Source organism: Vombatus ursinus, unplaced genomic scaffold (assembly GCF_900497805.2).
Source record: "Vombatus ursinus unplaced genomic scaffold, bare-nosed wombat genome assembly UNPS02014779.1, whole genome shotgun sequence".
Lineage (NCBI taxonomy): Eukaryota > Metazoa > Chordata > Mammalia > Diprotodontia > Vombatidae > Vombatus > Vombatus ursinus.
This window is the reverse complement of record NW_020954557.1, coordinates 58,254,550-58,279,442: the sequence shown is the minus strand read 5'-3', so window position 1 is coordinate 58,279,442 and position 24,893 is coordinate 58,254,550. Positions and strand designations below refer to the sequence as shown.

Below are 24,893 nucleotides of genomic sequence, written 5' to 3'. Positions count from 1 at the left end.
AAAAAGTGCTTGTTTCGGGTGGAGAAAAATGGAAGTTACTAAAAGGACCTTCTAATTATGTATGATTCCATGACCTCCAGGTTAGGTTATTATAGTATGTTCTGCAGGCTGAAGACAACTTTGTAATTTTAACTGGTAGAGTATATGGAAGATTTCAAGTTAATCCATCCATTGATCAACAAACATTTATTAAATATCCCTTATGTGTTTAATAGGGTGCTATAAACACTCTAGGGATAGAAAAGAAGTTACAGGCTTTTTACCTTAAAGTAGCTTACATTCAAATTGAGGAGACAAAACTAAAACATATGAACAGATTGTCTGCATTGCAAAGCAGTATGCAATTAAGAAGTAAATTGTTTCTTGCAGACCACAACAGTCTGTAAGAGTTCAGAGGTGACAGAATGGCTTGACTGTTTACAAAACATAGTTACTGCCATTGAAATGCTTTTGGTGTACTTGCTATTAATCTGCTTCTTGGGAAACTCAGAATAATAATATAATTTACTATATGCAGTGGTGTTAATAATCCAGAAGTAATTTACGTCAGGTTTTGAAATTAATGTGTTTTTATGCTTATGTTTTAAAATGCTTCTGTCTGATGTTAGAGCAATTAATTTCTAACAATAAAATGGCCCTGTGAAGACATGATTTAGGGAAGAATGGAAAGCTGTTCAGTTTCTTCATCCTATCCCTGGACCCAACTAGCCGCTGCCCACTCCACTCAGAGAGCAGACAACTAACTGTCCTTTCATTGTGACACAAAACATGATTCAATTAAAAAAAGGGGTAGGGGCAGCCAGGTGGTACAGTGAATAGAGCACTGGCCCTGCAGTTAGGAGGACATGAGTTCAAATCCAGCCTCAGACATTTGCCACTTACTAGCAGTGTGACCTTAGGCAAGTCACTTAACCCCATTGCCTTGCAAAAACAAAACAAAACAGCACATGATTCAAATCACGTCCTCCGAAATTCTTCTAGCTCCATAAATATTAAGAGTAAGAGGAGAAAGCTAAAGAATAAAGAAATTATGTCATCAAAGAGTAAACTTAGGTAGAGTACTGCAGGTATATCAACAAACACAATAGATCAACAAGCATTTATTAAATGCCTACTGTATGCTACCTACTACTTTGATAAAGGAGAGTTTCAATTTATTTTAGTTTTCAAATTTGTATAACTGAGGGGCTTGGTGTATTTTGAAAAAGCTTCCAGTCTTACAACCCTGGCTTTTATACTCTTCTGTTACTGAACCTTGGTTGGCTAATTTTAAAATATGCAAAACCAAATTTTTATTTTCTTACTTTAAATACAATCACTGTTGATGGTGAAATATGCTTATGGTTGACTCTCTTTATTCATTTATTAATTAAAGCTATTTTATGACATAGTGTTCACTGAAACTATTAAATAGCGGTAAATACTTTATTTTTCTAAGTGTTTTTTTAAATTTTTTAAATGTTTTAAAAAAAATTTATATTTTAGACTTGTGCCTGTAGCCACAGAGCTCAACATAGTGGATCATAAAGTATACGTTGCAGTACATTTCAGAGTTTCATGGCCAAGAGTGGTCTGTGTCACTTAGATGTTCAGAAATTATTTTCTTTCTGAAATGAAACTCATTGGGATATTGAAATTCCTAATGTGGATCCCTAACTCCAGTTACTGATAGTTCAGCTGGAACTGAGCCTAGGAGAGTTAACAAAATAAACACTGAAAAACAATTGTACATGAATATCCTAGGAATGACTGCTCACTTTAATAACTTTTTTCCCCTTTTTTTAAATTAATTTATTTTGATTTATCAATAATCACTTCCATATGCTTTTGAGTTAAAATTTTTCTCCCCCTTCCTCCCCACCACCCTCCCCAAGATGGCACATAATCTGATATAGGCTATACATTTACATTCATATTAAACATATTTTCACATTAGTGATGTTGTAAGTAGAAATTAAAACCAATAGGAGGAACCATCAGAAAGAGGAAACAAAACTCAACAGAAGAGAAAAAAAAATAGCAATTCAGCTTCCGTAGTTCTTCCTTTGGGTGTGGATAGCATTATCTATCACAAGACCTCTGGAGATGTCTTAGATCCTTGTATTGCCAGGAAGGGTTAAGTTTATCAATATTAGTCATCACACAATGTGGCTGTTATTGTGTACAATGTTCTCTGGTTCTACTCACTTCACTCAGCATCAGACCATACAAGTCTTTCCAGGTTTTTCTGAAGTCAGCCTGTTCATCATTTCTTATAGCACAATAGTATTCCATCACATTCATATACAATTTGCTCAGCCATTCCCCAATTGATGGGCATCCTCTCAATTTCCAATTCTTTGCCACCACAAAAAGAGGTGCTATAAATATTTCTCACTTCAATAACTTTTGGCCCAAATAATTTGAATCTCTTTTCTTCAGTAGAGTTCAATACCTCCCTACATTCTTCACTGAAAATGGAAATAGGACCCTTTAAATGCTATACTAGTTGGATTAGTAAAATTAAAGTGGCCCAGAACTTAACTTTTTCAAAAGTTACTTAATAATCTTGGGTTCACTAAAACCAAAAAACATCAGTGTTTGCTTTTTTTTTTAAAATGCATTTAATATTACTCAGGTCTAGTCATACTAGCAACTACCCAACACGTGCTCAATAGAGGTATTACATTCTTATTGAAGATACCTGGGTAGGGGCAAAAGGAATCTGCTAAATGGTAACAATTAGTATATTTGACAGTGATATATATAGCAATTGATAAAGACCCAGTCAGCTGTATGAAGAAAGTTATAAGCAAATCCTGAGAATCAATATCTCACACTGAACAGTAAAAAGACTGAAATTAAGGAAAATTAGAACCATTTTAGGACCCTTGAGTAACAAGCAGCATGACAGTTGCCATCAAAATATGCGATGCAGATGACCTTTGAACTTTTCTTCTCATTAATTAGAAACAAAAACTCTCAAGTGGGATTATAATAGCTAGCACTACATATCAAGCACTTTATATACATGAATTCATTTGATCCTTACAACAATTTTGTGAGGTAGGTGCTATTATTGTCATTTTACAGATGAAGAAACTGAGGCACATAAAGGTTAATTGATTTCCCCAGAGTAACACACCTAATGTCTGCTGCTGAATTTTAACTCAGGTTTTCGTGACTCCAGTCCTTTGCTCTATCCACTGTGCCACTAAGAGGTTGCATGTATTATAAAGAGCACCGTAGTGGCGGTAATAAGGAATGAAAATAAATAGAAATATGATAAAACTAGGGTATACTTTCACTAATAAAACAGATCTAATAATTGGATTTTTAAAAAAAATCTGATAGTTCAAAACAAGCAGCTTTAAAAATATATACCTAAATTTACTTAACGTATTGCATGCAGAAGAATCTATTATCAAGGATATGTATGGAAGTATAAAAGATGTTGCTGATAAAATTTTAGGTTAACATACCAGAAACTCCTGGGGGTGTCTTAATGAATTTTCCATTAAAATGACCAATAACAGCTTCACATTTTTCTGTTGATTCCATCCTATTGATATATAAATACAAAACACTTATAAATATTTAGATATCCTTTTATTTTTCATTCTGTTTTGTGCATATGTGAATGCCATTAAGTATAAATAGGCATACACTGGTAAAATGTAATTCTAATATAATAAAAGCTGGTTTATTTGGTAGTTTATAATATTAAAGCCTATTAAATTAATATTCATGCACACATATAAAAATAATTGCTATTTCCAACTGATGAGCCCAATGCACCTTTAAAATAATAAATATTAATTTATATCCAGTGTACTTGTAGCATTAATTATATTCATTGTATTTGAATTCTTTGAAAATTGGTATGTGTTGAAAATTGGTATCAGTTGTTTTCAAACTTTTTATTCTTAAGATCCTTTTATACTTGGGGCCCCAGAGAGCTTTTATTTATCATGTAGGTTATATCTATCAATATTCACCATATTAAAATTTAAAAAAATGTATTAATTTAGAGTAACAATGACAAATCCATTACAACTTAACTTAAAGAAAAAAACCCCTTTTCTTAAAAACTGTGAGAAAGTGGCATTATTTTTGCAAATTTCTTTAATGTCTGGATTAATGGAGAAGAGATGGATTCTCATATGACTTCTTTATTTAATCTGTTGCACTATATTGTTTATATTGTATATGAAGAAATCTAACTTACAGACACGAAGTTAGAAAAGGGGGGGATTATTTTAATAAGCAAATAACATTTTAGTATAATTACAGAAATAGTTTTGATCACACAGACTTGGGAACCCCCAGCAGTGCACAGACCACACAGGGAGAACTTCTGGTTTCTATAATTACCCTTAGTGAAACTAAGTTCACATAGACTCATTACCAGTTTGGCCACAGGTGATGAATTGAGCAGCCACAACAATTCTGGAAGGCCATCTATTAAGTTATATCTGGAGGTCCATCTGTATCAGTAGAGGGATTAAGTGCACTGACCAAAATTAAAGCTCCTCCAAGTCCCAAAGGATCCGTTGGCATAGGCTCTGCTAGCCCCATCAAAGTGTTGGTTGTTTCTCAATGGTGTCATTGAATTGATGGGGCATGTCCAATTTTTTTTTTCCTGATTCCTTGATAATGCTGCAATAACTTTTCTGAACCGTGAACCAAACCCACACTACCTGAACAACATGTGCTAAAACAAAGTGAGCTAATGAATCTATACTAATCCCATCTCAATTCCCAATAACATAAATACTAGGCTTCTCTCCAACAATGAAATGAGTATTCCAAAAAATGGAGACCTTATTCACTATTTGATAACATTAATGGGTGGCTTTAGAGTTTCCTTACACATTATAGAAAGTTATATTTGGGCTAAATGATGTAAAAATTCAAGTTTCTCATCTTAATAATTTTTCTTAAGAATTCTATTTACATTTTCATCATAAGGAATCAGTTCTTTTACTTATTTTACTTTGCTTTATTTTATTGAGACTCAGTCGCCTTATTTTCCCTGGACTGGAAAAGCAGTGAACACTCACGGGTTCCACCCCATTACTGATTAGCATGGGAGCTTTGACCGGCTCCTTTCCAAACTGGGCTCACCTCTCCTTAGTGAAATGGTATCCCAGTGGTTCACCATAGTGGTGACAAACTTATTTGAGACACCTGAATGGCTTTACCCCACTGCAGCCCAGCACTCCTGAGCTCAAGTACAGACTAATCTCACTTTCCATAGTAGCCGGAATTATAGGGTTGCGGCAGCACACCTGGCAAGTACCAAATGTTTTATAAAAAGTTAACTGAGAGGCAACAAGGCATAGTGGATAGAGTGCTGGATTTGGAGATCTGGGTTCAAAATCTACCTCTGAACTTCCTATCTGTGTAAACACGATGAAGTCACTTGACCACTCTGAGCATCAATTTCTACCTCCTTAGAATGGGTTCATTCATACTTGTAGTACTACAAGGTTGCTATGAGGCTTAAATGAAAATCTAAGAATGCATGCAAACTGCTTTCCTAACTTTAAAATGCTACACAAAGGTGAGCTATTATTACTGCTGACACATTTCTATCCACTAAACAGGAAAAAAAGTTATCTGAAATGTGTGTGTGTGTGTGTGTGTTTTCATGATGACCATCTTTTTAATTGATATAACAATTTACTTTTAGGAAACTTTTCACCAGTGTGGCCTCCAAAACACTTTGCCTTCTCAGATTTAAAAGTCTTGTTGGAAAATTTTAAAATATCTGAGAACATACAGAAACATTTTAAAGTCAAAATTAGTGCCCCACTGCATTTAGTTGTGCTTCTCCCCCTCCCTTTTTTCCTTAGTGCTTTTCTAGTTATTCCTTTGAAACATCTAACAAGGTAATGTTTTATTTCCTTAAGGTACATAAAACAGCAGATATAACAATGAAACATACAGAAAAAAAAAGAAAACCACAACATACCTGGCAAAGCCAACACCGCGACTTGTACCACTGGAATCACGCAGTATCCTTGTAGAGATCACTTGTCCAAATGGCTTGAGCATGTTTTCAAGTTCTTGCTCATCCATGGACAGTGGCAAATTAGAAATATACAGGTTTGTAGGATCTTGTTCCTGTTGCTGAAACAAAATAGAGTTGCTCATTAATTTCTCAAGAGAAGTAGATAGGAAATCTGTGACACAAATAATTTGACATTATTATAACTGTACTCATCTCCTCTCTATTCCATCCTACAAACTACTGCCAATGCGATCTTCCTTAAATGTAGATCTGTCCAAGTCACTCTCCAATTCAATCAACTCCAATGGTTTCCTATTTCCTCTGGGACAAAATATAATCTGTTTAGTTTTTGTAGCCCTTCTCAATGTGCTCCCAATCTAGCTTTCCAGGCTCACTGGATATTAAGTCTTCAACCTGCACTCTGTTATCATCCAATCACATTGGCCTTCTCTTTGTTCCTCACATAAGCTACTCTATCTCCCATCTCCCTGCCTTTGCATTTGCTATTGACAGACCTAAAATGCATTGCCCCTCAACTCTGCTACAGATTGTTTTTCTTCCTTCTAACAAAGCTCAAGTACCACCTTTTTCATATAGCCTTTCCTGATCTCCCTTTTCTGTCTCATACCCTCCAAGAGGTAGTATTCATCATCTCAAACATTTAACTACTTAGCATTTATTTGTATTTATTCACTTCAGGTTTATTTAGCAAGAGGCAGCATGGTATAGTGGATAGAGAGCTGCCTGCAGCCTGGCAAAGCTGTGTTCAAGTTTTACTTCTTAAACATAATGATTCTATGACCTTGGGCAAGTCACTTAACTTCTCAGTAATCTAGACAACTATCTAAGACTATACGTTTCAGAATAGGTTCAGATCTGCATTGTGAATGATTCCCTACCTAGTAGCTACCTACATGTGAATAAAATCACAAGTCCTGTCATCCCTAGTCCCATTTCTTCCATATGTATTTTTATATATGTGCTTGTTGTCTTCACCATTAGAATGTGAGTTCCCTGTGAAAATGGATTGTTTTGTTCTTTGTATTTATATCCTCTGCACCAAGCACAGTGCTTGGCCCACATTAAGTGTTGAATAAATGCTTGCTGATTGATCTTTCCCTATTATGTAGTGTGGTAATGTAAATTATAGGTTGGTCAATCATGGGTTCCTGAAAATAGTGTTTAAAACAAGGGCATTCTCTCTCAGACAGGTCAGCTCAGACCTCTCATTACTGCCATTGTCTCGGCAACAATGGAAGGTGAAGGTCCAGAAGGCACTGCTAACTTGGAGAGGACACCTTTGCAGAAGGACAACTCTTCTCTGCTGTTTGCTGGAGCTATTTACCTAAAAATAACCATCTCCATTCTGCTATTTTTAGGTGCACAATTCCAGCATACAGTTATGAGAGCTTTGATTGTACATAACAAGCAATTATGGATAATTGTTGAATTTTGAGAGTCACAGAGTAGTTCTGAATCAGGTCATTTAGAGCCCCTAAGGCTACACTTCTCTGGTCTGACCATTTGGCATTTTTGTCATTTTCAAACCTTCTGGATTCTGATTAATTGGAGGTAAATGGGAAAGGGGATATTTGGAACAGAAACCTGAATCACCATGACCTGAAAATTTCAGCCAAGTTGCATAAGATGAAAATATTTGGCCCAAAATACTATGAAATAACGTTGAATCAAAACAGTAGAATGAAAGCTTAAGACAAATTATCACAGATGATCTTTTTTTTTCTTTGTAACAGAAGAATCGGCAAAAACCAAAGAAGTAAAAATGAATCTTTTAAGAGACTGAAATTTCTATGAATATTCATTATAGCATTGTTCAAAATCATCAGGGAAAAAGCATACATTAGATCAGCAATATTGCCTAAGAAATTCACACTTTACCACTAAAACTTTGAGATTAGGATAGTCTTAATGATTCTAGAATTAACTTGTTCTTAGATCTATTATATTATTATATATTGAAGAATGCATATTTATGGTTTCCCTTTTAATAAGCATGATTAGTAAAACCTTTAATTGATGTTTTAGCCTTGGGCAATACTATCATACTCATTATAGCAGTTTGCATTTCTAAACGCAGAATGCTTGGGAAAATACAGTGAAAATGTATTTGGTATGCTTTGTATATCTGACTTTCCAAAAAATGACTCGTTTTATGTTCATGCTAGTCTAAATTAAACCTATGACTGTCAAGGGCACCATCACCCCCCCCCCCCCCAGTGCCCCAGGCTCGCAACCTAGGTGTCATCCTCAACTCCTCACTGTCTCTTACCTCCTCCCTTTGCTATATTCAATCTGTTGTCAAGGTCTGTGGATTTCACCTTTGCATCATCTCTCTAATACACCCCTGGTGTAGGACCCCAACACCTCAAACTTGGACTACTCAATAGCTGGCTAGTGGATCTACCTGCCACAAGTTTCTCCCAACTCCAATACTGTCAGCTGTTAAAGTGATTTTCCTAAGGTACAGAATCTGATCATATCATTTTCTTGCTCAATAAGCTCCAGTAGCTTCCTTTCACCTCCAACATCAAATATAACATGCCCTGGTTGGCACTCAAAGTCCATCATAAACTAGGCCCAACCCTCAACCCCCTTCCGGTCTTCTTACACCTTACTCTCCATCATGTAATTTTCAATCCAGAGACACTGGCCTCCTTGCTGTTCCATGAACAAGAAACTATCTCTCGGCTCTGGGCATTTTCTTTGGCTGTTCCCCACACCAGGGATGCTCTCTTCTCATCTCTGCTTCATCTAGCTTCCCTAGGTCTTTCTAGGTCCCAACTAAAATCTTACCTTCTATAGGAAGCCTTTCCTAATACTTCTTGATCCTGGTAATCCTTTCCCCTCTCAATTATTTCCTATTTATATTGTATACAGCTTGCTTGCACACATTTGTTTGCTTATTGCCTCCTCCATCAAACTGTGAGCTCCTTGAGGGCAAGGACTGTCTTTTGTCCCTTTCTGTATCCCCAGTACTTAGCACATAGCAGGTACTTAATAAATGCTTATTGCCAGACTGACTTAAGTGAATCTATTCATTTTATATAATATACAAATAAAATAACTTGGAAGTTCATTGTTGTTGAGTTGTTTCAGTCCTGTCCAACTCTCCGTGACCCTATTTCTGGTTTTCTTGGCAAAGATACTGGGTTGGTTTGCCATTTCCTTCTCCAGCTCATTTTACAGATGAGGAAACTGAGGCAAACAGGGTGAAGTGACTTCCTAGGGTTACACAGCTAGTAAGTGCTTGAGGCAGGATTTGAACTCACAAACATGAATCTTCCTGATTCCCAGCCCAGTGCTCTATTCACTGCGCCACCTATATAGCTGTTTATATAATGATCCAATGTTCCTCAGAGGATATCAAATATCCTGATGTGTCACATAAAAGAATATGTAAATCAGTGAAGCTATTAGGAAAGACTGTCAACCTACTCTCTAGTCATAGGACAGTAGCAAAGATCCCTGAGGCTGAAATTTTAGAATAGAGCATCTCTCAAAGAGATGGGCATACCAGATCAGCTTACTTTGTCTCCTGAAGAACCTGTATGCAGGCCAAGAAGCAAAGGTTAGAACTGAACATGTAACAACTTATTGGTTTAACATTGGAAAAGAAGTACAACAAGGCTGTGCATCGTCACCTTGTTTATTTAATAATAGGACTGGACAAATAAAAAGCTGGAATTAAGATTGCCAGGACAAATATCAATAATCTCAGATATGCAGATACTACTCTGATGGCAGAAAGTGAACAATTAAGAAATTCTTGATGTGGGTGAAAGAGGAGAATATAAAAGCTGGCTTGAAGCCTAGCATCTTGGCAACTGAATCCATCAATTCCTGGCAAAGAGAGGGAGAAGAAATGGAAGCAGTGTCAGATTTTATATTCTTGGGCTCAAAGATCACTGTAGATGGTGACTGCAGCCATGAAATTAAAAGATACCTGCTCCTCTGAAGGAAAGCTATGGCAAATCTGGACAGTATACTAAAAAGCAGAGACATCAACCTTTCTTACAAAGGACTGTAGAGTCAAAGCTATATTTTTTTCCAGTAACAGTGTATGACTGTGAGAGCTGGACTTTAAAGGAAAGCTGAGCACCGTGGAGTGAACATTTTTGAATTTTGGTGCTAGAGAAAACTTTTGAGAGTTCCTTGGACAGCAAGGGGATCAAATCCATCAATAATTAAAGAAATTAGTTCAGACTACTCACTGGAAGGTCAAATACTAAAGCTAAAGCTTAAATACTTTGGCCGTATAATAAGACAGGACTCATTAAAAAGACCCTGATGTTGGGAAAGATTGAAGGCAAAAGGAAAAGGGAATGGCAGAAGGTGAGATGAATAGATAGTGTCATGGAAACAACAAACATGAGTTTGGACAAACTTTTGGAGATAGTGGAGGATAAAAAGGCGTGATATACTATGGTCACAAAGAATCGGACACAAATGAAAGACTGAACAACAAGAAGACCTACAATTAATTCTATACTATCATAGGATCTGAATCTATGCTAGACAGAGGATCGGCTTTCAAGTAAACAGTTTTATTTCTCTCATCTTTCCCCCACCCCAACTTCCCTGCAGGAGTTTTAGCTTCCTGAGACAGGGAAATATTTTAGGGATGAAAGGATACATATCTCTATGTGTAATTGCAAAGTCAGTGTGAGTCCTGAACATTGAGTCTAAAGACCTGGGTTTGAGTCCTGTTTCTGTCCTCATACTAGCTATATGACCTCAGGAAAGTCATATTATTGAGTCTCAGATTTTTCTACTGTAAAATGAAGGTGATAGATGGTCTTCAAGAACCTTTGCAGTTTTTGAAAATCTATGTGTTTATGAACTCTAAAATTCTATGACTTCTAAATGCATGTTTATGGTTTTCAACTAACCAGTTAACCAACCAACCAACACAGGATTCTCCCTAAAGGAATAGCCCGTGCTGGACCTTATGACCTGGCCCAGCCAATGGACATTTGTACTTAAAAGTATTCAGTGTTTGGTTGCAATTAGAGAAGGATGACATATACAGTAGTCCTCTTCCTATCCAAGGGATATTAAAATACTTGTTAGAATCCTGTATGATAGATATTTGCATATGCCACTTCTGTTACTAGAATGTACTCTCCTCATCTCTGCATTGCAGAATCACTGTCCTTTAAAGGTTGACTTTCATTCGGCTCAAAGTCCCTAATCCCTGTCAAGAAAGCCTCATAGTAGGGCAGCTAGGTGGTGCAGTAGATAGAGTCAGGAGGACCTAAGTTCAAATCCAGCCTCAGACACATAACACTTACTAGCTGTGTGACCCTGGGCAAGTCACTTAAGCCCACTGCCTAGACAAAAAAAAAAAAAAAAAAAAAAAAGGCCTCATGATTATAATCATCCAATGTTCCTCAGGGGATATCAAATATCCTGATGTGTCACTAAAAGAATTCAGAGTTTTAGAGACCTTATAAGTTCAAAATTTAAAATCACAGGGGAAAAATACCAAGAATTTATCAGGCTTCTAAACTGTTTACCTTCATGTAGGCTAAAGCACCTTTTCAAGCATGGAGGTCCATTAAACTAAGAAAAACAGGCAAACTCTTTGCTAAGTCCCCAATCCATTTACAATGCACAGTGACAACCCTTCTCAATTAGAAAACCACATTTACAACTATCTTAAGTGTAGTTACTCTTTTTTCTCAAATAATTACCTTCAGCATTCCTCCTCCTTATAAAAAAATAGTCTAAAGGAATATCATCTAATAGCATCAGTCATTTTAACATCAAATTTACCAAACTGTATTGAGCAGTTTTTTTTTAAAATCAATTAACAGCAATATTGTTTTAGGAAGAACTTTGAGAGAATAAGTCATTTTGAATATTATAAATAGCCAAAATAACTACAAAGGACATATGAAGGAAGACTCTATCTGTAACCAAAGAAAGAAATGATAAATAAAATATGTGTAGAATGATTTTACATATATTTATATATGTATATATATACACACATATAAATATATGTATTATACACACACACACACACACACACACATTTGTGTCTAATAGTAGCCATCTCTAGGGTGGGGGGGAAGAGGGGGAAAAAAGAATTTACATGATTACGTTATTATATGTTTAAAAGAAATAGCAAGTTGTATACAATAATTTCATTTGTAATCATCTTTCTTATTATACTATGTTATAAAAATACTCATTTTATTCCATAAATTAATAATAAAATAAGTAAATTTTTAAAGAGAAAAAAAACAATTAGAACCATTACTCTGTTTTTTACTACATAAAGAATGTTTTAAAACATAATGCTATCCTCTATTTTATAGGTAGTGGGCAAAAATAAAAGGGATGTGGGGGCAAAGGGTCCCTTCACGTCCCTAGACATGAAAAAAGTTCAACAGCTTCTTTAATAAGTAAAGAACTAGATTCCACATTGGCTATAAGGGAGAGGAACAAATGGGTACTAATGTTCACTTAAGTTGAAAAGCGGTGCTCAGAGGTGTAAAGCTCTCAGACATCATCTGAAAGAAATCAACAATAACTTCCCTGTGTGTGGGGAACAGTTCCTAAAATGCAAACATGGGACTTGGCAGGATGATCAGACATCTGTTTTCTCTTGCACTGAATAGGGTCACCAACCAACAGATAGCCATTTAGGACCATGTGACTACATGCTGCTCACAGCACGGTGAATCTTCTCTTCAAAGAAGGATTAAAATCCCTGCTTGTTTTCTTCTTGCCTGTCCACAGAGAAATCATTTTCAAGTTTACTATCAGACTGTCAACTAGACAAATATCAAATGTACCTTTAACTTGTGATAATTTGATGAGATTCAGAAATCCTTAAGAGGTAATCACCTGCCCATATGAGCTTTTTTCTGTTAACAGATAGCGTCAATGTCATTTTCATTACATGGCTATCATTCAAAGATGAAATCCTTTTTGCTTGTTACCTCACTTTAATTTTTGTATGTAACGTAGCTTAAATATTAGTGAGAGGAATAAAAGAAGGTTAAAGACTCTTAAGAGAGAAAGGATGAAATAACAATCTGTGTCATGTTTGCCTTCCCAGTACTGTTCCTTCTTTGATTTCCTGCAGTCAAATTTTAATAGACAGCTAGCTGGTTGTGGGGGTGGGAGTAGTGATGGAGGAAGAAACATGCAGCTCCGGGAATTCTAGAATGTGACCTTTTGGCCACCTTCCATCACTGGCTAAGCTTCTTGGATTAAGATGGGCTATTAGAGGTTACAGATAGTCCGTTTTCCTCTCTGTTCTTAAAAAGTACAAATCTGCATTAGCTGCTAGCTATCTGCTAAATTCAACAAATTAAATCCTAGGCTTCTGCAAAATTTATTTGACAAGTTTTACCAAAGTACCTTTCTATTGAAATCTGAACTTTTCTTTCTTTTTAAAAAGTACATTTTATTGATATCTTTTTGTTTTTACATCAATGACATTTCTCAATGTGTCCCCTTCCCAGAAAGCCATCCCATATAACAAAGAAGACAAAAAGAGAAAGAGAGTTCAACAAAATCAACATGCCAAAAAAGTTTTGACATTATCTGTAGTGTTCCACACCCATATTCCCTCACCTCTGCAAAGAGGGGGAGAGAAGGGATTCCAGCTACTGGAAATTTCCACAAGCATTAGAGAAAATGCTTTTCCCCATTAATTTGCTTCTTTGAATATGAGAACACACTGTAGTTGATTTAATACCCCTTCTACAAGAAAAAGATAATTTTTTTTTTAAGGAACAAACTTTCTAATTCAGTTTTGAACATCTACAGGGCACCATACTAATTCACACACACAATGCTGTGTCTACTGTAATAATTCTTTTGGGAACTACCTTCCTTTTCCCAGTGCTGGAAACAGACATCCCTGCTCTTATTTAAGTGGTTCACAGTCTAATGAGGGGAGATGTGGGAAAGGATGAGGAAAAAAATTGTCTATGTATAATTATGTACTAACAATATGTCTACAGGACAAATTGGAGATAACCAACAGAGGGAAGGCATTAGCTTTATTAAGGCAGAAAGACTTTCAGGAGAAGGTGGAATTTTAACTGGTGCTGAAAAAACTCAGGGCATCCAAAAAGCTGAGATAAGGAGGAAAAGATAACCAGTGAAAGTGAATGGAGTTGAGAGATGGAGTGAATCATCTGAGACACAGCTATGGGGCCAAAATCACTGGATGGAACACTACATGGGGGTGAGTTAGGTAGAAAGGTAGGAAGGAGTCAGGTAATGAAGGACTTTGGAAACCAAACAAGATATTTTATATTTGATCACTGAGGTGATATAGAAATACTAGCATTTATTGAGCAGGGATTGGGAGTGGGGAGAGGGGGACATATGTTGTGTGTATGTGTGTGATATGATCAATCCTGTATTTTAGAAAGGTCAATTTGACAGCAGAATGGAGGATGGACTGTAGTGGAAAGATATTTGAGGTGGGCAGACTCGCCAGCAGTCTAGGCATCAGGTGATAGAAGCCTGCACCTGGGTCATGGTGGTGTCAGAGGAGAAAAGGGGGCTTGAACTAGAGATCTTACAAAGGTAAAATTGCCAGGATTTGACAACAGATTAAATATGGAGGGTGAGAGAGAATGAGGAATGAAAGATGCCACCTACAAATTTAGGCAACTGGGAAGATGGTGGTGCCCTCAAAGTTCTAGGGAAGTTTGCAAGAAGAGAGGGTGTGAGGAGAAATACTATGAGTTCAGACATGTTGAGTTTAAGATGTCTGAAGGAGGCAGCTAGGTAGCTCAGTGGATGGAGCTCTGGGTCTGGAGTCAAGAAGGCCTGAGTTCAAATCCGGCCTCAGATCAGGTCAGATCAGGTACTTACTAGCTGTGTGACCCTGGGAAAGTCATTTAATCTCTGTCGGCATTAATCCACTGGAGAAGGAATTGGCAAACCACTCTAATATCTTTGCCAAGAAAACCCCATGGATGGCGTAGTCCACAGGGTCACAAAGAGTCAATGCAACTGAACAACAACAACAGGACAACCAGTTTGAGATGTCTAATAAGCACATGGAGATGTAAGACTGTAGTTCAGGGGAAAGGTTAAGGCTTGATAAGTAGATTTGAGAATCATCTGCACAGAGATGACAACCGGGAGCTGATGAGGTCACCACGTGACATAGTATGGAGGAAGAGGAGAAGAGAGTCCAGGACAGAGCCCTGGGGGAAACACCCACAGTTTGTGAATGTAACTTGGATGAAAATTCAACAAAGGAAACTGAAAAGGAGTTGAAAATCCAGCAAAGGTGATTGAGAAGGAACAGTTAGATAGGTAGGAGAACCAGGAAAGAACAGGGCCACCAAAAAAAACAAAACAAAAACAAACTAGAAAGAAGAAGGTATCAAGGAGAAGAGGATAACTGATAGTGTTAAAGACTTCAGAGAAGTCAAGAAAGATGAGGATTTGAGAAAAAGTTATTGGATTTGCAAATTAAGAGTTTATTGATAACTTTAAAGAGAGTAGTTTTGGTTGAATAATGAGCCACAGTAGTCAAGAGAATGAGAGGAAAGGGAGTAGAGGCACCTATTGTAGATGGACTTCTCAAGGAGTTTAGCTATAAAAGAGAGGAGAAATATAGGAAGATGACTAAGATAAACAGGTCAAGGGTGGGAGCTGAGGATGAGAGAGATATGGATACAGTTATAGGCAGTATGGAAGCAGCCAGAAGACAAAGAGAGATTGAAATAAATGAGACAGTGGGGGTGATAGAGGGGGCAATCTACTAGAGAAGATGCGATGAAATGAGATCACTTGTGTAGGTCGATGGGTTTGCGTTGGCAAGAAAGGTTACCTCTAAAGGTGAGATGGGAGTGAAGGAAGCAAGAGCAGCAGAAGACATTTGAGTGACATGAGATAAGGAGGAGAGAAATGGGAGTTCTAGGAGAAGGGCCTCAATTTTTCCAGGGTAGGGGGAGGAGGAGCAATGGTAGGTTTGAGGAAGAAAAGGTTTAGAAAGGATACTATGGGATAGTGAATTAATCAGGGATCTATAGAAGGATTGCCTAGCTGATGTGAAGGTCAAGTTGAGATTTTGAAATCTATAGTCGATCTAGTCAGTATGGTTTTGATTTTCCCCAACTTTGTTCAGCTGCATGTGAGTAGGAGCAAAGGCATTATATGGTGACAGTAATCTAAGGCTGAAGCTTGGCAGGATAAGACCAGTGATAGGGTAAGAGTGCAAGAGTCTCAGAGAAAAGGATGGTACAGAGTTTAATTGTTCCACAGACGGGTCAAGATGGATACGGAAGGGAGTATAGCCGGTGTAGCTATGATGACCTGAGAAAGAACTGAGGAGTTGAGGGATTGGAGGTCACAGTGAATATAAACAATAGAATTAGGGGTTGTAAGACAGAGAGAAGTAGAAATGATAACAGATTGTTATCAAATAAGGTAATTTCAGATTTCTTGAACATGGAAGTAGAGCATTTGTATATGATGGCAAGATCAATATGACTATCCTTGTATGTAGCTGAGGTGGGGGGTGGGAGGTTAGCTCATGGGAAATAGGTAAGTTGGGAGGTTAGATATGTGAGGGGGGTGCTATGTATGTATGTATCTATCCAATAGTATGAAGGCAGGAATTAGAAAGGAGGCAGACTGTAAGTCAGGCACTGAATTAATTGAGTAACTGAAGGATTATCCTGAAGGTCAGTAGACGTTAGTTACAAGAATTTTGATTAGATGGTGGATATGGACGGAATGAACTTCAAAAGAAGAAAGGGTTCTGAGCAATAGTGGTAGAGGGTAGAGCTTGGGGGTAGTAATAGGGAGAAAGGAGTCTTCCAACGCTCCCATCTCAACTTGTCAGGGAGAATAAGCCAAAGTGCAACCTGTGCTGGCAAGGGTGGTCAAGGAGGTTGAGCCGTGGGGGATGGACAAGGTCTTAATGGAAGCCAAAAGATGAAAGGAGTGGGAAATAAAAAGACATATGATGAAAAGTTTGTTTCCCATGGAGCAAATGTTCCAGAAAGCACGGTGGAAGAGATGGGTAGATTTAGAGCGGCATAATGGAGGGGTTAGGCTGAGTGGGGTTGGAATAAGAGAACAGGTAGTGGGGAATAGAGAACAGGGTTGGGGTAATAACAGCTTGGATGGGGAAGGTATAATCAGGTGGAATTCATCAATCACTGAGGAATGGATTCAAGTTAGATTATCAACATGTTTAGGATTTGGCCTCAGGAGAGTACTCTTACATCCAACAAGCAGACCAGTGGAGGGAGCCAAAGGAATGGTGTTTTTCTCCTATCTCTGCAAGGAAGGCCAAGCAAGGAGACCAGCAGAAGGAACACAATGAAATGGGGTTTCTCTCCATCCAGGCAGGAATGCCAGAAGATAGGCAGAAATAGGTGAAGATATCTCCAAGCATTCATGATGAGGCCTGGTGAAGAGATTGCCTAGCACATAATAGAGTGGCGTGTGTGTGTGTGTGTGTGTGTGTGTGTGTGTGTGTGTGTGTGTGTGTGTGTGAGTGTTTCTGTCCCCTGAGGGCAGAAAGGTTCCCTGGCAAACAGGAAGAGGTAACACAAAAAGATGGAGAGTTGTCCCCTAATAGATAAATGAAGTTTTTTTTTTTAAAGAAATGAAAAGCACTAAAAACAAGATGAAAGATTGTTCTGTTAATAAAAGAGATGCGAATTAAAATAACAGGTTTCAATTCAAATCCAGCAAATGGCTAAGATGACAAAGGGCTTCATCTCAGAATTTTCACCTAAAATAGGAAATCCATGGTGATAATTTTGTTTCCCTGAGCAATATGAAAAGGCTGAGTCAACTTGACTGATATTCAAATACCTGTGGCTCCAGGGAGTCTAGGCAGTTTAACACATACCCTCCCCCCAACCTCCAAGCCATTCTCTTCTAGCATTTAAAATATCTTTGATATTTTAATAATGAATGTCTTTAAAGTCATTTCCAAGAAACTTCATTTTTATCCAGGCTATGGTGATCTGAGGAGGTTTGTAATTTTTAAAATCCTGGCAATTGCCAGTCTATCAATGAACACATAGTATAGTAACTATACAAAAAGGATATGGGTAGAAACCATTATTTCTTAGTCATTTTACAGCATCAGCCTCTTAAATAGATCTTTGACAGTTCTCATGTCAACCCATGGGAAAGAAAACATTCAAAATACATTATTGAGAAGATATATGATGTCACTCCTTTCTAAATATACCTTTGAGAGCTAATATTTATAACACTGTCACCAAACAACTCAGATACTAAAATATATATATTTTAAAAACACTTTGAAAACTAGGTATTACATAATCACAATAAGATTTAAATCTTAGAAACCATTTTCTTTCAAAAATGCCACCAAGAAAATTGTTCTATCTCATGGGGGAAAAAATAGTCTACAAAATCTTATTACTCAGCTCTCAAAGTTTTCATTGTTTGTCAAGTTAAAATAGACATTTCCTTCCGAGAAGTTAAAAATGAACCAAAGTGAAGGTAGCCCAATCCTAGGCTCCAGTTCCCATGCTGCCACTTACTTTGTGACTAAAAAGCATTTAAAAAGCAAGAAGTCATGGGCTACTTTTCTGTAACACTGCCTATCCCTTAATAGGGTAAATAAAACACACACACACACACACACACACACACACACACACACACACACACACACTTTCTCTCTCTCCATCCCCCTTCTCTCTCTCTCTCTCTCTCTCCTAGAGCTTGCTACAGTAGTTATCTGTTGTCTTAAGGCCTTTCCAGATAACTTGTCTCTTTAACATGGAGTCCCTGGATTTTGACAAACTATTCTGTTCATCTATTCATTCAGTGGAGTGATTTTCCATTGAAGGACTGCATAAAGTCATGACTATATTTCATTACTTCAATAATGCCCTGTCTTCTACCTTTGAATTCCCCTCCCCTTAATGTTTTTACCATTCCTGCTCTGCTTGTTAATCTTGAGCAAGTACTACAAACCTACTTTCTTCCATTTCTACTTCTAAACAAATGACAAATGAAAGCATGCTCTCACTAGGTCTACTACAACTTTCAGTTATTTAACTTCAGATGGGCTCTCTATGCCTCGTGGCAATATTTTTTTAGCCATAATTTATTGTTACATAAATCCCCTACAATTTTCACAAACCCACTCCTCTTTCAAGGGAGCTAGGAGGTAGTGTGGATCAAACACTGAGTCAGGTGACAGGAAGACTGAGTTAAAATTTGGCCTCAAACACTAGCTGAGGGATCCTGGACAATCATTATACTTCAGTTTCCTCATCTGTAAAATGGGGATAATAATAGCAACTACATCCCAGGGTTGTTGTGAGGATTAAATGAGATAATTCTTGCAAAGCACTTAGTACAGTGCCTGGCACGTAGTAAGCATTACATAAATGCTCATTACACTCCACCTTCTGTCTTCACCCCAAGCCCTCAACTCCTCCTTTCCCTCCCTATCTCTCTCAGCTGGCGATCTTATTTCTTACTTTACTGAAAAGATGAAGGCTTAGAGGAATGCCTTCGAACTTTCTTTAAATCTCGCGGTGTTCCCACACATCTTCTCATTCTTCTCTCTAGTCTCAGAGTATTTGGCCTTCTTTCCCCGGCACAGTTAAACCTGCATTTATGATCCCATATCCCCTCCTATCTGCTCTCCATTAACCTTACACTTCATCACTCATTTTCTCTTTTAGAAATCTTCAATTTCTCTCTCCAACGGCTCCTTCCTTTCAGTCTACAAATATGCTCAATCTCCACCCCCAAACCCACTAATAAATCTTTCGGCACACACAGCTAATCATCGAACAAGTGAAAACTTAAAGGGACCCTAGAGGTGTATTTAGTTTAACCTTCTCATTTTATAGATGAGGACACTGAGGCTCAGAGACGACAAGAGACTTGTCCAAAGTCATAGCTAGCAAGAGGCAGAGGACTCAGGTTCTCTGATTGCAAATCCAGAGAGCATAACACTTCACAAATCTTTTTAATACCTCTTGCATATATGTCCTTCCTTTACACTCTTACTGCCATCAGTCTAGATTTTTCTTTTAAAGTATACACTTCTTTTCAATTTGACAACTATAACAGCTTTCCTTAGTCATTGTTTTTGTCTCCAGTTTATTTTCTCTCCCATCCTTCTTTCACACAGCTGCCCAAATAATCTGCTCTGATCACATCAGCTCCCTACTCAAAAATCTCCACTGCCTTCCCATTGCCTACTGAATAAAAGTTTTTAGATTGAAGATCCTTAAGTGCAATCTACTTTGCTAGGCCAATTTCATATGAGTCAGCCTCACACAGTCTACATTTTAGTCAAAAAACAAACAAACAAACAAAAAACCCCAACAACACCAACAAAAACACATGTTTCATTTTCTGGTCTCATCCTGCCCTCTTCTCTGTCAGTGCCTTTATTCCTTCCTTCCTTCATTTTGGGATGAATTCTGTTGCCGTATTTCTCTGCTGGGGATTCCTCTCTCCTTTTCCAAGGCCCAACTCGGCTTTTCCTTCCTCCATAAAGCTTTCCTGGCAATTCCTTGACCAGGTAAGGATGCTCTCAAATCTCACAGCACTTCAGACCTACCTATCTTTAGCACTTATATTCTGGCTAGTATCATAGTTATATGTGTGTGTAATTTTCCTCTAGTATACTGTAAACTCCACAAAAATAAAGGCTGTATCATAACTCATCTTTAGGTTCCCTGTACCTAGAATTGTGATATATTCTACAAAAATAAGTGCTTTTAAAGTGATTGTTGAATTAGATTAAGAAGTAGCAGGAAGTAAGTTAATTTTTCTTCTATTTCAAGAAGCCAGATTTTTAAAAAATGAACTAAGAAAACATATTTTCTAAATGTAAAGTTGATTTTCAGTTTTGAAAATATTCTTGAGCAATTATAAAATCATAGGTGAAAAAAATCTTTGTAATTAGACAAATTTCTTAACAACCTCACTGCTAACACAAACTGTTAAGATATTCCAGGATTCTGTATTTGCAACAAGGTACAGGAATGAGAAATAAAACAACAAGTTTGGGTCACTCTATCAACAAATATTTACTAAGAAACTTCCACATTTATTGATAGTAAGAAATGAATAAACTCATTGGCAAATCATATAGGCTTAAGTAACCTTTCCTTATCTGAGAAAAAAATAAAAAAGAATAATGCCCTACCGGTATGATAATGTGGATCAAGTGATCTTGAGGTGTCTTGTAGCTTTGATCATAATTAGTTTTATACAGCATTTTTAAATTTGCAAAGTGTTTTATATACATTATTTTATGTGAGCCTTACAACCTCAATGAAGTAATTAACTAACACAGATTTTTGTTATTGCTATATTATAGATGATGAAACTGAGGTTTAGAGTTTTTCATCAACCTACCTATGGTAACATAACTAGTTAAGTGTAAGATACAAAGTTCAAATACACATCTTCCTGATCCCAAGGCCAGAATATGCAGGGTGTATCAAAAGCCTTAGTGTAGTTTTAAGCTTTAATAGCTCATTGTACTAAGCCTCTCATTGCCACAGATTTAGGATCTGTGGTTTTTTGATAAATAATGGATCAGATAAGGTAGTGGATCAGATCAATTCCAAAGATGCACAAAATTAAGCCATTATGGTACCATTAGGCACTGAAATGGTCAGCATTTTAATAGACTGCAAGGGGGAATATACACTCCAAAAGGCCTGACTTGGACACAGGCAGTTTAAAAAAAAATATTTTTGTTGTTTTGCTTTTAAAGGAAACACAATGAATTTATCTGAAAAAAAAAATAATCTTCCTTAGTTGGTCAAGCTCATTTGAGTCCAATCACAGTGAGATATTATAGATAAAATGTATGTGCGTGCATGCGTGCGTGCGTGTGTAAAGTTAACTGACATAAAACAAGTAAACACTGAAAGAGAGACATCTTGCATTTTACAGAAAATATGTGCATTCACATTTGTTATGCTGAAATGTACACTAAGTATTAAACATATGGCTTCCATTTTGTAGTCCTGGCTACATCCTGTGGCATTCTGGGTAGTTCAATTGCTTTTCATCTGAAAAGCTACAAAGAGCTAAGAAAACTGGGTTGAAACAAGATCCATTGTCTCACTATCATCTAGCACTAAATGTGTATACCTCAGTACTTAATCAATATGTGTCTAACAATTCGTGAGAAAGGATTTTACAACTTAAATTTGCTTTTAGATCTGACTTCATATGCATATAGTACACGTGTCTTTTATTTAGTATTTTTCTGTTATTTATTTGAAACAGGGGTAGGCTCTGCAAACTACTGTCTTACTGCAGTAGGGTTGAATTTTACTACAACAGCACTCATTTAAAAAACTAACAGCCTCTTTGGAGTTTAAAAGCAAATATTCTGCTACATGAAGAAATGTGGCTGTCAACTCCCTCCTATATCTTGATTTGTTTATAAAACTTCATACTTTACTGAATATAATTTACAAATTTTAAAGAAATTTTTTGCTTCTTTGGGAAATTATATTTTAGGGAATATAATTTTCACAGACACGATAGCTACTGGTAGGCATATGGAGACACGGGACAAAGATGAAGGACAGCATGCCAAAAATGCCTTTTAAAATACATAGCTGGATTCAATACTAGCAAAGTAATTTGTCTAACTGCCTTCTATAGATGCAATGTCATCCTATTATCGGTCTTATTGGGATGGCTGATTGAGAGGGCAAGATGCCTATAAAACACAACTAAACACCAGAAAAACCATTCCTAGTTTATTGCTTACCTTTGCCATCTGGGCTTGAACTCCAGTAGCCTTTAGAGCTGAGACTGCTTTCTGGGCAGCAGCTGGACTGTCAAAATCCACAAAGCCATAACCTGAAATTAAAAACACATTCAGACTGAGAAAAAGCCACTGAAATGAGAACAGACATACATATGTACGTGTGTGCGCATGTGTATGTGTGTGTGTATTGCTTTACAAACCTTCAAGTTCAATATATGGGTATATAAGCACCAGTTATTATCAATATCCATACTGACACTAAGAAAAGGAAGAATGGATAAAGGAAACCACCGCAAAATGGACTATCACCATATTTTCTACAGAAGATAAACAACATAAATAAAAGGTAAAATGAAGAGGCCAAAAGAGGCTAGAAAACACCAGGGTGAGTGAACACTTCCTCTTCTTGCTAAGCTGGGGAAACAGCACCCGAGGTCATTGTAGGACCTTCATCACTTTGTGCTTAAACTATTGGAATAGCTTTCTTTTTGGTCTTCCTATTCAAGTCTCTCCCCACTCTAGTCTATTCTCCACTTGGTTGCCAAAGTGTTTTCCCTGAAGTGCAGGTCTGACCGTGTCATCTTCCTATTCAATAAACTCTAGTGGCTACCTTTGACTTCTAAGATCAAATATTTGGCTTTTATAGCCCCTTATAATCGAGCCCTGCTTCCTGCCTTTCCAATCTCTTTATACTTTGCTTCCTTCTATGTACTCTACCCTCTCTCCTCCTTATACAACTCCATCTCTCAACTCATTATTTTCACTAGTGTCCTCCATGTTCTTCCTCCTCATATCTGCCTCTGGCTTCCCTGAAGTCTCATTTAAAATCTCACCTTCTGCAAGGTCTTTGCTATTTCCCTTAATGTTTTTGTCTTCCTACTGAGGAATTTACTTTGTACATGTCATATAGAGAGAGTTTTCTGCATTTAGTCTCCTCCACTAGAATGTAAATACCTGTGGGGCAGGGACTGATTGTGTCTTTCTTTGAATCTTCAGCACTTAGCAGAGCCTGGCACATAGTAAGCACTTAATTCAGTCAGCTTGTTGAAGGAATGACACTCTAAAGCTTTGTTCTCAAGGAGATAAATTGCTATTGGAGAGACTGGCCTGACAATCCCCACAGAACAAATAAAATAGGTGAAGGATGACTATGGTCCACCCTATTACGGAGTTGGATGGTCAAACCATTGAGCTAAATCATGTGTGGGAAACCTGCGGCCACATGTGGCCTTCTAGGTCTTCCATGGGTGCGGTCTTTTGACTGAGTCCAAATTTCACAGAACAAATCAAAGGGCTGTGCTTGAGGACCTAGAGGGTCACATGTGGCCTCAAGGCCTTAGGTTCTCCGCCTCTTAGCTAAACCATCAGTATATATATATCTTGTACTGCAGATAGACCGCCATATTCTGAAGGGGATTCAAATCTATTATAGAGCCCAAACTACAGAAAACTAAAGGTAGGAACAAGGGGACCTGTGCTTCCTAGGATTCAGAGATTAAGAGTTAGGCTTCATACTCAAGAGTATTTTCTGAGTATGCCTTGTATGCCTTTTTCATGAGATTATATGCAAAAAATGCCACTATTTTAGGATTGTACTATGCAATTGGCATAGAGAATGAGTTCACCTTCACTGGGAAAATGGAACATCAGCTGTTTACTGACCCAAGAAACCTGGCCAGAAAATTAATAACCCTTCCCTGTCATGACTCCCTGCTCAGTTATCTTAGAGCCCAGGAGAATAGGGTCAATTCATTTGGTTCTTCCTCTGTGCTATGGCAGGTAAACTCCTAGCTCCTACTCTCATTATCTCTGTGAGTCAGAATTGACCACTGAAAGTTACAAACCTATTGTCTTCCCTCTACCCTAGCCCCCCAATCTTCAAATCTCTCATTCTTAACCATTTTAGACCTAGTACCCCATATTTCATATCCTTTGTTTCTATTCCCAAACCTATTGTGACAGAATTCCTCTTCATGTTGAAGAATGATATCAAGTTATTGATCTATCAGATGCTAAAGTATAGTCTCTGATAATTTTTCAGATGGAGAAATAGTGGAAGATGTGAAGGAGGCTGAGGCATCTTACCATGTGGTTAGTACCTGGGGAGAAAGTGTATAGTGAAAAGAT

General features: G+C 37.4%; 1 protein-coding gene across 2 annotated transcripts in view; it reads right to left on the bottom strand.

The window, feature by feature from the left end:
• Positions 1–24,893, bottom strand: part of RBMS1 (RNA binding motif single stranded interacting protein 1) — a 255,087-nt gene that overhangs the window by 37,279 nt on the left and 192,915 nt on the right. For both annotated transcript variants that reach the window (XM_027865728.1, XM_027865729.1), the window contains exons 4-6: positions 22,767–22,858; positions 5,957–6,114; positions 3,462–3,541 (exon numbers count right to left, since the gene is read on the bottom strand). In XM_027865728.1, the coding sequence (XP_027721529.1) occupies positions 3,462–3,541; positions 5,957–6,114; positions 22,767–22,858 (330 nt within the window). The remainder of the gene's footprint in view (positions 1–3,461; positions 3,542–5,956; positions 6,115–22,766; positions 22,859–24,893) is intronic.